The sequence below is a fragment of the Doryrhamphus excisus genome, linkage group LG3 (assembly GCF_037039965.1).
Source record: "Doryrhamphus excisus strain RoL-2023G ecotype Guam linkage group LG3, RoL_Dexc_Guam_v1.1, whole genome shotgun sequence".
Classification (NCBI taxonomy): Eukaryota; Metazoa; Chordata; class Actinopteri; order Syngnathiformes; family Syngnathidae; genus Doryrhamphus; species Doryrhamphus excisus.
In genome coordinates, this window is record NC_136359.1 from 12,864,536 (window position 1) to 12,880,746 (window position 16,211).

At 41.1% G+C, this 16,211-nt stretch overlaps 1 protein-coding gene across 7 annotated transcripts in view; it reads left to right on the plus strand.

Annotated features, from left to right (window-relative positions):
* LOC131127929 (potassium channel subfamily T member 1-like) overlaps positions 1–16,211 on the plus strand; it is a 51,554-nt gene that overhangs the window by 31,401 nt on the left and 3,942 nt on the right. For 2 of the 7 annotated variants that reach the window (XM_078789667.1, XM_058070333.2), the window contains exons 9-30: positions 1,120–1,214; positions 2,213–2,393; positions 2,478–2,642; positions 2,734–2,870; positions 3,140–3,203; positions 3,990–4,098; positions 4,253–4,361; positions 4,909–5,058; positions 5,276–5,511; positions 6,532–6,745; positions 7,788–7,893; positions 7,974–8,146; positions 8,376–8,447; positions 8,801–8,935; positions 9,020–9,131; positions 10,013–10,114; positions 10,525–10,608; positions 10,683–10,811; positions 10,989–11,009; positions 11,123–11,420; positions 13,161–13,223; positions 15,889–15,973. In XM_078789667.1, coding sequence (XP_078645793.1) covers positions 1,120–1,214; positions 2,213–2,393; positions 2,478–2,642; positions 2,734–2,870; positions 3,140–3,203; positions 3,990–4,098; positions 4,253–4,361; positions 4,909–5,058; positions 5,276–5,511; positions 6,532–6,745; positions 7,788–7,893; positions 7,974–8,146; positions 8,376–8,447; positions 8,801–8,935; positions 9,020–9,131; positions 10,013–10,114; positions 10,525–10,608; positions 10,683–10,811; positions 10,989–11,009; positions 11,123–11,420; positions 13,161–13,223; positions 15,889–15,973 — 2,840 coding nt within the window. Of the gene's footprint in view, positions 1–1,119; positions 1,215–2,212; positions 2,394–2,477; positions 2,643–2,733; positions 2,871–3,139; positions 3,204–3,989; positions 4,099–4,252; positions 4,362–4,908; positions 5,059–5,275; positions 5,512–5,706; positions 5,728–6,531; positions 6,746–7,787; positions 7,894–7,973; positions 8,147–8,375; positions 8,448–8,800; positions 8,936–9,019; positions 9,132–10,012; positions 10,115–10,524; positions 10,609–10,682; positions 10,812–10,988; positions 11,010–11,122; positions 11,421–13,160; positions 13,224–13,387; positions 13,439–15,888; positions 15,974–16,211 lie in introns of all 7 variants that reach the window. The other 5 variants (XM_058070322.2, XM_078789668.1, XM_078789669.1 and 2 more) reach the window with 5 other exon arrangements.

The following is a 16,211-nucleotide window of genomic DNA, read 5'->3' on the forward strand; positions in this document are numbered from 1 at the left end:
AATACATGTATTTAATTGTGTTGTATTCAGATATATTTTTATCGCTTGCAATAATCACTGTTTTTCATATGTACATGCTGGCGTTCGTGGTTTCTCTCGTGTGTATAGATTCTATACACACAGTATAGATTCTATACACATGAGAGAAACCACGAACGCAGTTGGTTCTTCTGTTGCAGGCATGTGTTTGGCCAGCTATGTGGGGCGGGTTGAGCATGACCTGTGAACCAGGAAGTGCGGGAATCGGTGTGTGTGCTGTGCTCTGGTGGTGGAAGTGTGAAAAATAAAGTTGACTGGAAGCAGCCGTTCGCCATGTTCTTTTTTGGTATTGAAATCCTTAAGCAAAGATTGATTTAAGCTGCTCGACATTGTTCTATACTATAGAACAATGTGCTCGACATTGTTCTATAGTATAGAACAATGTCGAGTGCATTATTGCCCACTTTTAATGCAGTTCGGCGCAGGATCGGATATATCGACAGTCCGGGTATATCGATATTTTTTCCGACTCCCGACAATATGGATATAACAAGACTTTACTGTACATTGGTCTGTTTTTAGTGGATGCAGACAATCTGCAACCCATATAAGAAAGTCTGGCTCGCATTGACATCAGTAGAACTCAGGGTTCAGAGTAACACAAAGCTTTTTTCAGGGCTCACTTCCAAATGTGTAAGCCTCATTATCTGATGCTTTGTCATCATTTAACACGCTTCAAGTAATGCCGAGCACACTGCTACTACTTCCATATTACGTTTATTATCATTCATAGTAGCATAGTAGTCCAGGCTGCTTTCATGTTGACATTTTTATATGTCCCAACAAGAACCAGTAAGCTGTATTTGTGTTTAATGTGAAGTATATCATACTACATGGTCATCCAGGTTGTTATGTAGGTAGAACATGTCATAAGAATCAGAGGTGTCCTTGTTAGAGGAAGTGCTTCCTGCCATTGAGCAGATGGCCTTGTCTGGTGCCAAGCAGACTGGCACTCGGAGTTAGAACAGGAACAAGCCAGAGAGATAGAGACATGCAGTACATACTAAAAGGAACAACTATTAACAATAATTATTGATATACCCACATACTGTATAAACTGATTGTGTGTCCTGCTCCTAGAATGATTTCCATCGTGCCATTCAGAGGACACACTCGGCCATGTTCAACCAGGTGTTTATCCTCATCTGCACTTTACTGTGTCTGGTCTTCACTGGGTAAGTGAATTGTCATTCTACTTAAGAGAACTTTGTACCACTTAGTGCTAGCAGAAAATCAAATGCATACAAGATACATATTTTCATGCTCTGCTGAATGAGTGAATGAATTTGACTGTCAGCATGAAGGATTATATATACATACCAGCATGTGATCAGACTTCTTTAGGTATCAAAAGAAGGCTGGTAGAATAATAATAAAAGGTAAGAATACAAATCTTTTTCAGTTTATAAAGTATTCAGTCTAACGTTTTTTTTTTAATGTTCACCAAAGTGAATTATTGTCCTCTTTTGTTGGTTCTTGTTGTATATTTATACAACCAAAATACATCCATCTGTGCACGGAGAACGGTAGATGGTGCGTTCAAAGACCGTCAAACAAAGTAGGACAAATCACCGCTCACATTAGACATTCAAAAACTGGGGGATTTCTAACTGATAGTAACAGTATTGTAATCAAATAAAATTTACTTTAATGTAATTAATCATTTCTGTCTATTTGCATGTTCTCCCCGTGCATGCATGGGTTTTCTCCAGGTACTCCGGTTTCCTCCCACATTCCAAAAACATGCTAGGTTAATTGGTGACTCCAAATTGTCCATAGGTATGAATCTGACTGTGAATGGTTGATTGTCTATATGTGCCCTGTGATTGGTTGGCAACCAGTCCAGGGTGTACCCCGCTCCTCACCTGAAGTCAGCTGGGATAGGCATACCCCCGCAACCCTAGTGAGGATAAGTGGCATAGAAAATGGATGGATGGGCCCATATTTCCAAAATTGATAGTTGTTTACATAAAATTTGATGTTATCGTTATATTTGCAAATCTAATCTCTAATTTCCCTCAAAGAGATGTCCCCACTTATTATAGTTAAATATTTATTTCTAGTTGTGGTTAAATGTGATTCATTTTGAGTGAACCTTGGACAAGAAATGTGATTAATCATGATCAAATATTTTAATCGATTGAGAGCCCTAGTTCTTCTTTCGTTTTTGCAGAGCATGTGGCATCCAGCACCTTGAGAGGGCTGGAAAGAACTTGACCTTGTTTGACTCCTTCTACTTCTGCATCGTTACCTTCTCCACTGTGGGCTATGGAGATGTTACGCCACAGATCTGGCCCTCGCAACTGCTGGTGGTCATCCTCATCTGTGTGGCGCTGGTGGTGCTCCCATTGCAGGTAAGAATGTTGAAATGAACAGAAGTACTATTCATTATTACAAAGCTTCTTTTGTTGTGATGTATTTGATTTTTGTTGTTTCAGTTTGAAGAACTAGCCTACTTGTGGATGGAGAGCCAAAAACTGGGAGGAAACTACAGTCGCCACCGAGCACAAACAGAGAAGCATGTGGTGTTGTGTGTTAGCTCCCTGAAGATAGACCTGCTGATGGATTTTCTCAATGAGTTCTATGCTCACCCCAGATTACAGGTATACATACAGAGAACACATCTTGTCTTTTTGGATCTTTGGAACGTACACACTATTTAAGTCAGTGATCCCATGGTCCTCTGTTTTGTAGGATTATTATGTGGTGATCCTGTGTCCAACTGATATAGACATTCAAGTTCGCCGTATCCTCCAGATACCTCTATGGTCTCAGAGGGTCATCTATCTTCAAGGGTCAGCTCTCAAAGACCAGGACCTGATGAGAGCCAAGTGGGTAGTGGTTAACTCTCAAAAACATGGAAATGTCTTTTTTTAATGTCTTTTTTGTTATATTTGTGAGTATATTTACAATTTAACACAAATTTGCGACCTTAATTTTTTCAGACCAAATATTGCAAATCCAGCGATAATTTATCTCTTACAAATACTATATACAGTAACCGCAATACCTTTGTTTTAGCTTCTACAGAATATAGCTTATAGTCTGTCTTAGGTACTGTACAGCTGACTCTGCCTTCATCTGTGTTGCAATGCTACAGAATGGACGACGCTGAGGCCTGTTTCATCCTCAGCAGCAGGAACGAGGGTGACCGAACTGCTGCTGTAAGTTACACCCGTATTTGTCATTTTCTGGTATACACTATACGTCCTCCTCTTCTGTGAGCTGAAGTCCGTATCATCAACAAATTTGGGTTGTTTTTTTACTGCTGTTCCGATGACACATAACTATACAAAAAAACAGTCCCAAAACCCATCTGTAGCTCAGACTCATGAGCAATAACGTCCTCCACCTTAACAGCTACAAAACCATGGAACTCCTTGTTAGCACCCATCACCTGATCCGCTCCTCTTCTATATTCTAGTTCACCTTCAACGGACTCTCAGGCAAGGGCATCCAAACATTATCGTATATATCCAAAAACACCAGATTCCGAATGAAAATCCATAAATATCAACACATAACTCCCACCCTAAAATCACTGCATTGGCGCTTTTTCTCATCCTGGATTGAATACAAAATCCCTCTGCTCACCCATAAATGCATCAAATGACTTAACTACTCACTTCCTAAACATCTAACAGGCAGCATGGTTAGCTGTACAAGTCCAAGACCAATCACAACAGAGTGGGCGTGCCCGGAAGTGGGCAGCGGGTGGAATAATTTAAAACAGGAAATACAGCTGGAATAGGCGCAGATTTTGGAAGACCTAGAAAGCTTTCTTTGCGGGTTATCATGTGTAGCTGCTCTGTTGGAGTCCACAACTCAATACAAAGGATAGAAAGTGAGCACAATAGGTCCCCTTTAGCATTCTTTTAATGTGCAGTATTTTGTCTTTCAATAAAAGTCTGTGATTTTAACTACAATTTGATGAAAATGTTCCCTCACAGGATCATCAGACTATTTTGAGAGCCTGGGCCGCAAAGGACTTTGCTCCCAACTGTCCTCTCTATGTCCAGATTCTCAAACCGGAAAACAAATTCCATGTTAAATTTGCTGGTAAGTACAGTACATAAGGTTCTGTTACACTTTTTGGGCAAAAGTCTTGGGACGTCATCATTCAATTAAATTATCAAGAATATTGGCATATTTGCTTAACAATTCCTGAGATCTAATATATGTATGTCTACCAATAATATCCCATTTAAAACAGACCATGTAGTATGTGAGGAGGAGTTCAAATACGCCATGCTTGCACTGAACTGCGTGTGCCCGGCCATGTCCACCCTCGTCACACTCCTCGTCCACACCTCCAGAGGACAGTGAGTTTCACATACAACAGTTTAACTTATCCCACTGAGGGCTGTTGCCTGCATTGTTTTGTGTTCCAATGAGGACAAGCGGGGTGGAACTAATGCTCATGTCCTGTCAACTGCAGCTTAACTAACTGGTGTGCTCTGACAACTGTGATTAGTTGTACATATTTGTAAGGATTATAGTCTGTACCTGCCAGTGTTTTGTCTTTTAGAAGCCACACTCATTATTATGCACATATATTGTTGATCAATGGCAAATTATTTATACATCATACAGTCATCTTGTCAACGCAAACCATCCACTGTTCCTTGTTAGTTAGGTTATAAATTTGGCTGGGTCTCACAGTCTGTACAAGGTGACCGATACATCTTATCTGCAGTCCACTAAGGCTAGACCGTATAACTTCTGGTGTCATGACAGGACTAAATAGAAATGCTAATTAAATGCCTTGGAAAACTGATTGCTAAATATATAGTAGCACTTAATTTCCCATCTTTACTATTGTACAGAAATCAATCCATGTGATCCATTGTTCTGCTATTACGTCTGCAGGGAAGGACAGTTGTCACCAGAGCAGTGGCAAAGAATGTACGGACGCTGCTCCGGGAACGAAGTCTACCACATTCGATTGTGTGACAGCAAGTTTTTTGGAGAGTATGATGGGAAAAGCTTCACTTACGCCTCTTTCCATGCTCATAAGAAGTAAGCAAAATCTCTATGGGTATACATTTGAATAATATAGCAGATTATACAGTCACGACAAACCTCTTTATGCACAGTCAAATGAAATGCAATGCAACATTTGTATAATTTAAAACTACCTTACAAAGATAATAAAGCTTTTTTAAAGGAGTTTCATCCACCTCTGTTGCAGGAGTACCTCATGCATTAATAAACCAGTTTTCTGGTTGTCTGCCAGGTACGGTGTTTGTCTGATCGGCGTAAGGCGGGATGACAACAAGAGCATCCTGTTAAACCCCGGCCCCCGTCACATCATGGCTGCCACCGACACCTGCTATTACATCAACATCACCAAGGAGGAGAACTCAGCTTTCATCTTCAAACAGGAAGAGAAGCACAACAAGAGCCTGCCCGTCACCGGCCTATACGACGCCCCCTCCCGGCTGCCCGTGCACAGCATCATTGCCAGCATGGGTGAGAGCAGGAAGGAATGATACAGTACATGACTCATGAAAAGATGTTGATGTCTACTCACTCGAAATGGCATTGAATGGCTGCTGCAAGCGCTTTATGCTAACAGTTGTGCATGATTGTTTTCCTTATTTGTTTCTTTTACTTTCCTGGCTGACTTTACTGTGTTGTGCTTTTTTTTTCTTTGACCTGTAAAAGTTGATCAGGCCACTTCGTATGGTAAGTTTGTGCATGACATATCACCTTCTACACAAGTGTACTAATCGACTTAGCAGATGCTATTAACAATGTCATGTACGTATCTGATATATGTGTTGTGCATATATCACACGTCATTGTACAAAATGGCTGGTTTGTTATATCAGTGGCACATTTGTTGGGAAATGCATGTCATGCTGCTTCTGATTTGCCCCAAAAGGCGGACAATTGAGGTGTACAAGCAACACTGGTGTGGGGTTATTTGGAGTTGTAGTACTCAAGTGCAATAGAGTTCCGCATCTTTGAGGAAAATTTTTTATTTGATTTTAATGGAACTTGAATTTGGTTTTACAGTTTCTTACCCCACTTTCAAAGTGGGAGGCTCCCAACGACTTGAAAGGAAGACTTGCTAAGCTAACCTAAGCTATGTCGAAAGGCAATATGCATTGATTTTAGTTCCTAGGATGATAAGGGATGAACAGAAAATGTCACAAAACATTCTTCTTTTGTCTTTGAGGGGAGACTGAATGTACTTTGAAAACCCCTGGCATAAACAAAAGTAAGAGTTTATAATTACCTTACCATATGACAACAACTTTATTTATAAAGCATTTTACCAACAACCGTTGAAACGAAATGAGATGAGTAAGAGGATAAAAAAACTGCAACAGGATGCTGCATACAAGCAAAGCCTAAGGTTATGAAATCATTACCTCTTTGGTGCAGGCCGATGCTACATGCTATTCTCTGTATTATCTTGTTGAAAGACTATCCAGCCCCCATTGGATCCAATTTACTAGATAGGGTCTTCTGTGTTGCATTCAGGTACTGTGGCCATCGACCTCCAGAACCCCGATCCCCCAGAGGAAACCGGCAAACTGACCTTGCCGACGGAGAACGGCGCAGGAAGCCGCAGGCCGAGCATCGCGCCAGTCCTGGAAATCGCAGACTCCTCTGCCATTCTTCCCTGTGACCTCCTCAGTGACCAATCGGAGGATGAGACCAATCAATCAGACGAGGAGGGTTCTGTTGGGTCTGAGTAAGTGATGCCATGTGAGATGTGAATAAATCCTGCTGCGGTGATGCAGCCGCTGCGTCTGATCATTCACTCCGAATAGGCCTCGCTATAACATAATGGACTCTCTTAAGGATTGATGTCACCTGTTCCCACGCCTACTTCATGTCTCTCCGGCCGTAAAGGGAGATAGATGAACTTGACATGTAATCAGTGTGTCATGATGGTGAATGGAGTGGACGTGACAATGATGAACATGGTGTGGCATGCAGGGGAGGTCAGCACTTTCCATCATGTGTGTAGCTCACCATACACTCTCTCAGTGGTCATGAGGCTTCAGCAGGTCACCACCATTCTTGCACACGTCCCTTTCCAATATCACTCATGCTAACATACTGCAAACTACTACTATGATTTTTTAAGGTTTTAAAGGCCCCATATTTTAACTATTTTAAATAGGTCTCAGACGTCCCATGATTGTGTTTTCAACAACATATAACTAGGGAGGCACGGGAGGGCACAAACATTAGCAATGCTAGCATAGCTGTGTGAGCTAATCACTAACATTTCAGTCATGTTTTAACATTTTTCTCATGTTTGGTGGTCATTAACAGACATTTGGGACGCATATTACTGTTAGAACTAGATTAAAAAATACATTTTGCATAATAGGGAACATTTAATGGCTCTTTGATTGTGTCCATAGATTGTAATTGTTCATTTAGGTGGGCAAACTTTAGAGTAAATAATTTGCAAGGTGTATAAAATCTCATTAGTCCAACCTGTTTGTTAATCAAAGTATAGTAAATCGGTTTCTTTTTTATTTTATTTTATTTTTTTACTTTATCACTTTCCAAGTCATACATCAGTAGAGTAGTTCTCATGCACGTGCGTGAAAGTACCACAGTGCCATCTTGTGGTGATTAGGTAGTGATGCAGTAATACAGTAAAGTCAAAACTGTGACTATATCCTCTATGCATATTTGTTCGGATAAGTCTAAATTTTATGATGCAAGTTATAGTTAATTGACAGTACTATTAAATTGTTCTTTTTATGTCTTGGCAGTTTTGTGAAGGGCTACCCCCCCAACTCTCCCTACATCGGGAGCTCTCCAACCTTGTGCCATCTCCTTCCACAGAAAGCTCCATTCTGCTGCCTGCGTTTGGACAAGGTGTGTCCTCTAACACGGACGAACACAAACACACACCATGTAGCACCTCCGTCGAATTAACACTTCCTATCTACTGACAGGGCTGTACTCACAACAGCTTTGAAGACGCCAAAGCGTATGGCTTCAAGAACAAGCTGATTATAGTGTCTGCAGAAACAGCAGGCAACGGTTTGTACAACTTCATTGTCCCACTGCGAGCATACTATCGACCCCGGAAGGAGCTCAACCCTATTGTGCTTCTTCTGGACTACCAGTAAGTCTTTTTTTTAAGATGTCATGGTCATACAACTGCTTGCTATCCTGACCCTCTTTATTTTGAAATACATAATACATGACTAATTAATAATATATCAGCAACCGCGCTGCTGCCATGCCTACAAATTTACTTTGGGAAATCCCATCCCACGATGTCATGATCTCTATCTGGGTTCAGTAGTGATGCATGTGGGATGCTAACCAGTGATGTTTCCTGTTTCCCGCAGGCCAGACAACCACTTCTTAGAGGCCATTTGCTGCTTCCCAATGGTTTACTTCATGGCCGGCACCATCGATAAGTACGTGGTTGAGTCACAGTCATTAGAAGATGTTAGTGAACTCAGTCTTAATGGCTCATTGAGAGCAAAACCTCCATTCTGACGTCAGCTAATGGTGAAAATCTGAAGCCATTAACTTTTTGAATGGTTGTTTTTTATCTTTTACAGGGTTATACAGTGATGTTTCGAACAGAATGTTGACTTTTTACACTAACATTTCTAAATAATTATCATAGTTTTTAAAGCTAAGGTGATATTTAATCTTAAACATAATATTCGTGTGTTGAAATAATTATAGAATTCATCATCATTTGATGTAGTTGAATTATGTTAAATTGATGCAGGGTTTTTTTTTTTTTCTTATAATGGCTCAGCTTGGACAACTTGCTGCAGTGTGGAATCATCTATGCTGACAACTTGGTGGTTGTGGACAAGGAAAGCACCATGAGTGCTGAAGAAGACTACATGGCAGACGCCAAGACCATCGTCAATGTCCAGACTATGTTCAGGTAGCAGGGAGAGAGAATGTTACGACAGTGTTGTATTTTATTTTGCACTGCTTGGCTTCAACTTTGTTATGTGTTATTGTCAAGACTGTTCCCCAGCCTCAGCATCATTACTGAGCTCACACATCCATCAAACATGAGGTTCATGCAGTTCAGAGCAAAGGACTGCTACTCGCTTGCTCTTTCCAAGCTGGAGAAGGTGAGTCGTCCACCTCAACATAGAGCAAGCCAAGCATATTGTAGAACAGGGGTCTCAAACTCAATTTACCTGGGGGCCACTGGAGCTAGGGTCTGGGCAAGGCTGGGCCGCATCAGGTTTTCCACAAAAAAAACAACGCATTTATTAAAAACAGAAAAATATACAAACTTTTTCAGTGCTTTGGTTCCGATTTTCTACAATAAAAGCTCTGATAAAACATTCCACTGTTCTCAAATATCTTAATTTTTATTGTTCTGTACAAAATAAGATGAAAAATGAATAAACAAATCAAGAATAAAGAAAATCAATCAATCAGTAATAAATAAATATAATAATAATAATAAAACGGCAAATAAAAACTTAAGAAACCACATATAGTTGGTGGGTAGACAAATAATTTTTTCAGATTAAAATTAACAAAGCATTATTAGAGCCCTGTAGACATGACAAAACACAACTATAGTCACATTTATACTTTTTTTATTTACAACATATTGCGCAACTGCAGGGTCTTGAGACACATGCTAACTCGCAAACTCGAGAGCTAGCGACCTAAACGGTAGCCTTCAAGTTATTTCCTTTAGACTTAAAAAGCCAAAAACTTACCACTTCCACACAGATAGGGAGGATAACTATTAACAGTTATTTAACCTTTAACATGAACATTAATCAAACGTAATAATTTTTTTCTGGGTACATGATACCATACAGCATCCATATCAAACTTGCGCTGGCCGCACTAACATTAAACTTTCATATCAAGGCGGGGGCCTCAAACTACATTTGGCCCGCGGGCCGCGTGTTTGCGACCCCTGTTGTAGCAGGACCATACCAGATGGAGACTAACCTATATATTTTTTTCCTTGTTTTTTTTTTTATAGATAGAACGAGATAAGGGCTCCAACTTAGCATTCATGTTCCGCTTGCCATTCGCAGCAGGCAGGGTCTTCAGTATCAGCATGCTGGATACACTGCTCTACCAGGTAGGACAACAAACAATGGTTTATGAGGGTCTGAAGAGAAATATAACGGCCTTTTGCACTGCATACTTGACTCTTCCAATTGGGATTCCATGTATGCTGGGTCGAGCACCAATGGTCACTCAATGCTCATTTGAGGATAGCAGCTAGAAAAGACAAAAATAAGACTAACATTAGCTTATATTGTTATATTGTATGATATAATCATACTTTACAGTCTCCGCTTTGCCACAGAGGTTTTGTTTTCTCTTCTTGGATCATATTTGTAGTAACATATAAAGTAAATACAAGTAAATCTTCTATTTTCTCTATTGTCAGCATGGCTGTCATGTTCAATGCCACTTTTGTGTTTCCCAAATTACTAAACTGTACTTGAGCTTTTTTCACAGCAGCCTTTCCCTCTGCTTTGACAGTCATTTGTGAAGGACTACATGATCGCTATTGCTCGGCTTCTTCTCGGTCTGGACACAACACCAGGTTCTGGGTACCTGTGCGTTGTAAGTAGAACATAATACAGAGTCCTCAGTAGGTGTTTAAATCACTGCAGTGACACAACTGTCTCCCATTCCAGATGAAGATCACGGAGGAGGACTTGTGGATCAGGACGTACGGCAGACTCTTCCAGAAGCTCTGTTCCTCCAGTGCTGAGATCCCCATCGGGATTTACCGCACAGAGTCGCATATGTTCTCAACTTCAGAGGCAAGTTAGCTCTGACACCTGATAGCTTGTGTTGACTTTTGCTGTCATCCCTTGCAAAATTTTCATTTGTATTACCAAACATTTTTGGGAATTATTTTTTTAAATATATAATTTGCTTGGTATGCACCCATCTTTTCTTTTTTTTTTGGATGTGCGTTTGTTCCTCTCTTGTTTCAGTGCAAGGACAGTTATGTGCAGGTAAGATCAAACTGCCCCTCCTTCCATATCAACCCCGCTAAGCATTCAACTTTACATCATGGTTATGTTGGTTAAATAGTGCAGTAGAAATAGTGTGTTCTTATGCCTCACAGTCTCAGGTCTCGATCAACGTGGAGCAGGGGGAGGAGCATCGCGACCGCAAAGAATCCTGGAAGGAAAAGACAGCCCACAGGAACTCTAGCGCCAGCGAGCAATCGGAGCACCCGCTGCTGAGGAAGAAGAGCATGCAGTGGGCGCGGCGTCTGAGCAGGAAGAACACGAAGCCCTCCAGTCGGGCAGAGCGCATCTCGCAGCAGCGCCTCAACCTCTACCGCCGCTCGGAGCGCCAGGAGCTATCTGAGCTGGTCAAGAACCGTATGAAGCACCTAGGCCTGCCCACCGTGGGATACGGTCAGTCAAGCAACTGCTTTAAACAGAAATTATAGCACATTTTTAGCACATATATTCTATACATGTGTGATCTAATGAATGCATGGTGTTGCTTTTATTTACACATCGTCATTCATAATTCACATTAGGACAAAAATTATGGGTTTTTTTGCAGATTGGAGTTTCATTTAAATGTTATAAAATGTTTAAATGTTATAAATGTTTATAAAAGTGGACAATGACACAAATATATTTATGAACATCACTATACAGTGGAACCCTCCTGAGGTTGAATTTGACCAAAATTATGACAAAAATGTGTGTCTCAGATCACACCAAACATATACCCCCCCAGTATATAGCATTGTGGGAAACATCAGCATTAATTGAATGTTGTTTCATTGCTTTTAACTTCTTTTTACACTTGTGTTACAATGGTAATAAATGTGATGTTGTTGTGACCTTCCCTACAGTTAAGATAAATTGGCTGCACAGTTTGACTTTCTTTTTCCATTACTTTCTATGCGGGAAATTGTTTAGAAAGCCAAAAATAAAACAAAGATCAGCATTATCGTGTTTACCCTGGTTCCACTGTATGTGATAATAGTCATTTTAGTCATATTAAGAGTAACTATGGGTTTCACAATAGTCCCTGGAGAAATTAAAAATTTTTCAATCCACTCATATTTACCATACATATGTATAAATTAACAGAGTTCATTCAGGTGATGCTTTGGCTCCACCCACAATGTAATAGTCTTATTTCCCTGTGTTGTAGAGGAACTCCAATCTCAGTTTGTGTTATTTGTACCACCTCATCGCCCCGACATTCCAACTGTGTGTCGTATAATGGTACACAACACGAACACGGTTATAATAATATAAGACCATTTACATCATGCAGTCCTACATCAATATCATCAAAGTCTCCACAATTTTATGCCATCATTCACAGTCATGCACACTCAGGGTTTCCACGGGTCTACATACTTTATAGTAGTCAGCAGTTGAAAAGTTGCATTTCATAATAGGAAGTTGAATTTTATCACCACTTTAGTAGTTGATTTCCCCAATTAGAACTTGTAGTGGATACGGTTTTGTACGAATTCGGACAATATGTTTTAGCACTAGTCTTAAACCACTTGTGGTGGCTTTATTGTATTATTTGCACTAATGCAAAGTCAAAACATGGGAACACAATAAACTTATCGCAAATAATGTCTGCATAATAATCTTAAATTACAATAGATACATAAGAGTATGTATGTTTAAAAAAAATAATACCATAGTTAGACAGTATATTGATACCTGGAGAAACCCTGCAACATGTGAGTGTGCCACGCCTCTCCATTTGCTTGCATTTGCATCCGCTCACATTTTCAGTTCTTGCAAGTCATGCTTCCATAACAACAACCAAAAAAAACAGAATCATGATCCAGATGTGTGGCGCTGGGTGAATATTCAATATGTACTGTTTCAATCACACTGCTTCCAGGGAGAAGCCCAAACGCTCCAGATCTCCTGAGTGAGCATCAACGTAATGTGACAGGGAAATCATTTGGAAGTGATTCTGTGCACACTAAATAAAGCATGGCTTCTTATTGTTTTGTACTTTGACTTTTTGCATCTTCTCACCTTGGTGAATATTTATTTTCTAAAACTGCAAATGCATTCGCTGCCTGCCTGATTGGTTTGTTTCCTTTTTCCTCCCTCCTTTTCTCTCTCTTGACTCTTCTATTTTCCCCCCTTCTGGCTTTGTAGAGGATGTTTCTAATCTCACTGCAAGCGATGTCATGAATCGAGTAAATCTAGGATATTTGCAAGGTAATGTGTGTGCACTTTGTCACTGGTGTGCAGCGTGTGACTGGTGATGTCCCAGTGTGTGGCGAAAGGAACTCGTCCTTTCACCAGCATCCTCCTTTTCTAGATGTATTTGCTTCTCACTCACAATGTGTGGTGAAGTTAACAGTATGAATACCGTTGCTCAGAGTTGCAGGACATATCAGAGCAGCCGTATACAGACGGGACCCGGCCGTCAGGTTAGCGGGTCCATCCACTCTATTGTACTGCATGTGTGTGTGTGGGAGTGAAGCGTCTCCAGCTAGAGTTATTCGACCAGCAGCCAGTCTCTTACTCTTCTGTCACACTCTCACTCTCTCTGGCTTTCTCTGCATCATGCAAATGTGAGGTGGCGTCCCAAAAAAGTAGAGGTTCCGCAGGGCGTCAGTTTGGCTTCTCGACCGGAGCAGAACGCATCATGTCTGTGGAGTGAAGTGTCCATCTTGGATCTCACATATAGTATACACACTGACCGAGCAGCAGCCATCATCCATCCTTCACACTTCAGGACGCATTTATGTGCTTATATCATAGCCGGTAGTAGTGATGCACTGTTGCTACGGTAACCCAAATCACAGTTTACAGAAAGCTTATCCGGGCTTACTCGGGCTCATTGGATTTGTAGCAGTTTTATGTACAATTTTCTTGTCAACATTGCCACATTTTTAGACAAATTTACTCTTGTATCCCAGAGGATGTCTGGTCGGATGCGTCATGTTGGTGTTTGTCTGTATGCATTAGTGATTTGTTCGTAAACTTTGTTGTCAAACTTTATGTCTATCCATCCATTTTGTACACCACATGGTTCCAGTGACGTCAGTGTTGCCAGTACAATGCTGCATGCAGAAAAGAACTGCCTTTTGTGACTCTGTGCTATTTAGTAAACTTAATTACCTAAAGTGCAGTGTTAATAGTTGCAGCGTGCAACACCGTTCTCATCTCATCTGAACAAAGACAACACACTGCTTTCATCTTATGCACTCATGTTTGTCCCCTTATGGTGGTGAAGTCTTCAAAAACAGATGCACTGGACCTTGACAGGGCCTAGGAAGCGGTGTGCCCAGTGAGGATGCAACTGATGAGGGCTTTCGGTCGAATCTAATAATTCATTAATTGATTCATTTTGTCCCACTTGTCCTCACAAGAGTCACAGGCGTGCTGGAGCCTATCCCAGCTGTCTTGGGGCAAGAGGCGGGGTACACCCTGGACTGGTCGCCAGCCAATCACAGGGCACATATAGACAAACAACCATTCACACTCACATTCATACCTATGGACAATTTGGAGTCGCCAATTAACCTAGCATGTTTTTGGAATGTGGGAGGAAACCGTAGTAACCGGAGAAAACTCACGCATGCACAGGGAGAACATGCAAACTCCACACAGAGATGGCCGAGAGTGGAATTGAACCCTGGTCTGCATCTAATAATAATAATACATTTTATTTGTTTTTCAGGATACGCTTAACAGTGAGATAAAAACAAAATAAAGCTGAAAACAGAGTAGAAAAGAACATTAAAATACAACATTCAGAGCTAAAAACAAGGCACATCTGGGTGGGGATATGTAGTCTGTCTATGTCACCGATTGCCTCACCTTTCTGTCCAGTGTTTGTACTGTAAGTTGACACTATAATCATGCTTCATTAATAATAAAGTGGATTAGCAGATAGTTGCTGTTGAGTTTGAACACCCTGATCCAAGTTGGCATCTTCCACTCTCACACTCATGATGCGTCCTGCTCCACCGTACCGCTGTGGTTACGTTTGGTTCAGTCTGACGGATGCTGGAGCATGTTCTCTGTATGTTTGTGCGTGAGTGTATGTCGCTGGGGCGCCATGGGGGCTGTCTGTCGGCATGGCAACCACCTGCCTCACCAGCTCGCGTCGGTCCAGTGTTTGAATGCCATGGAGATGATGATGATGATGACGATGATGTGTTGCGCTGCGCGGTTGCGGATGCTGCGTGCATGTTTGCAGCTGCGCATGCACCGCTGTCCCCACCTGGCCAGCAGGCAGCATGGCCCCGGCCCTCGGTACAGTTTCCATCAGTAACGCTTGGCCCTTCTCTCTCTCCTGCCCCATGTTTGTAAAGAGCCACAAGCAGGTGGGTTGTCATGGAGACACATGGGACCTACTTATCACAAAAGAGCAAACACACCTCATTGTTTTCACTTTAAATATTAGCTATATAATAGAAACATATTTTTTAAATAGGGGCTCAAATTAAAATAAAACTGAGTTGTCAATTTAAACAATATGCAAAAAAAATTTTGACTGACGTTCTGTTGGCTATATGACCCAACTCCCCCTCACTTTAATACTGTAAAACTACATTATTGGGTGATAATACCAATTTATCGCAGGCTGTCATTTCTGGCAATGAAATATATATAAATAAATGCATTTGTGGGATTCCTGTATTAATATTTTTAGGGATACTGGTGGTTCTGATTAATGTCCTTAATAATAACAACTCCTAGTTGTGTTTGTTTGTTATGTTCATTGTAATTTGTTCAGGTCACTATTCATCATTAAAGATGGTTGTCGTTGCTTTGGTGGTACGTCAGTTGGAAAGGGGGGGTGGCAAGCAGGATGAAGAAAGGGCCTTGTGAGCTGTCCTGAACTTCCCACTGTGTTTTTCATCCACAGACGAGATGAACGACCACCAGAACACGCTGTCCTACGTCCTCATCAACCCGCCTCCAGACACCATGTTGGAACTCAATGATATTGTGTAAGAAGCGGCAAGGATTTATTATTATTATTTGTATGTTTTAGTTACTGGAAGTACATCACAATTACACAATGTGCCATTATGTCATTGTATGGTCATATCACCTCGTACTTCGGTACGAGGTACATTATTAAACATTCATTCATTTTCTACTGCTTTTCCTCACAAGGGTCGCGGGGGTGCTGGAGCCTATCCCAGCTGTCTTCGGGCGAGAGGCAGGGTACACCCTGGACTGGTC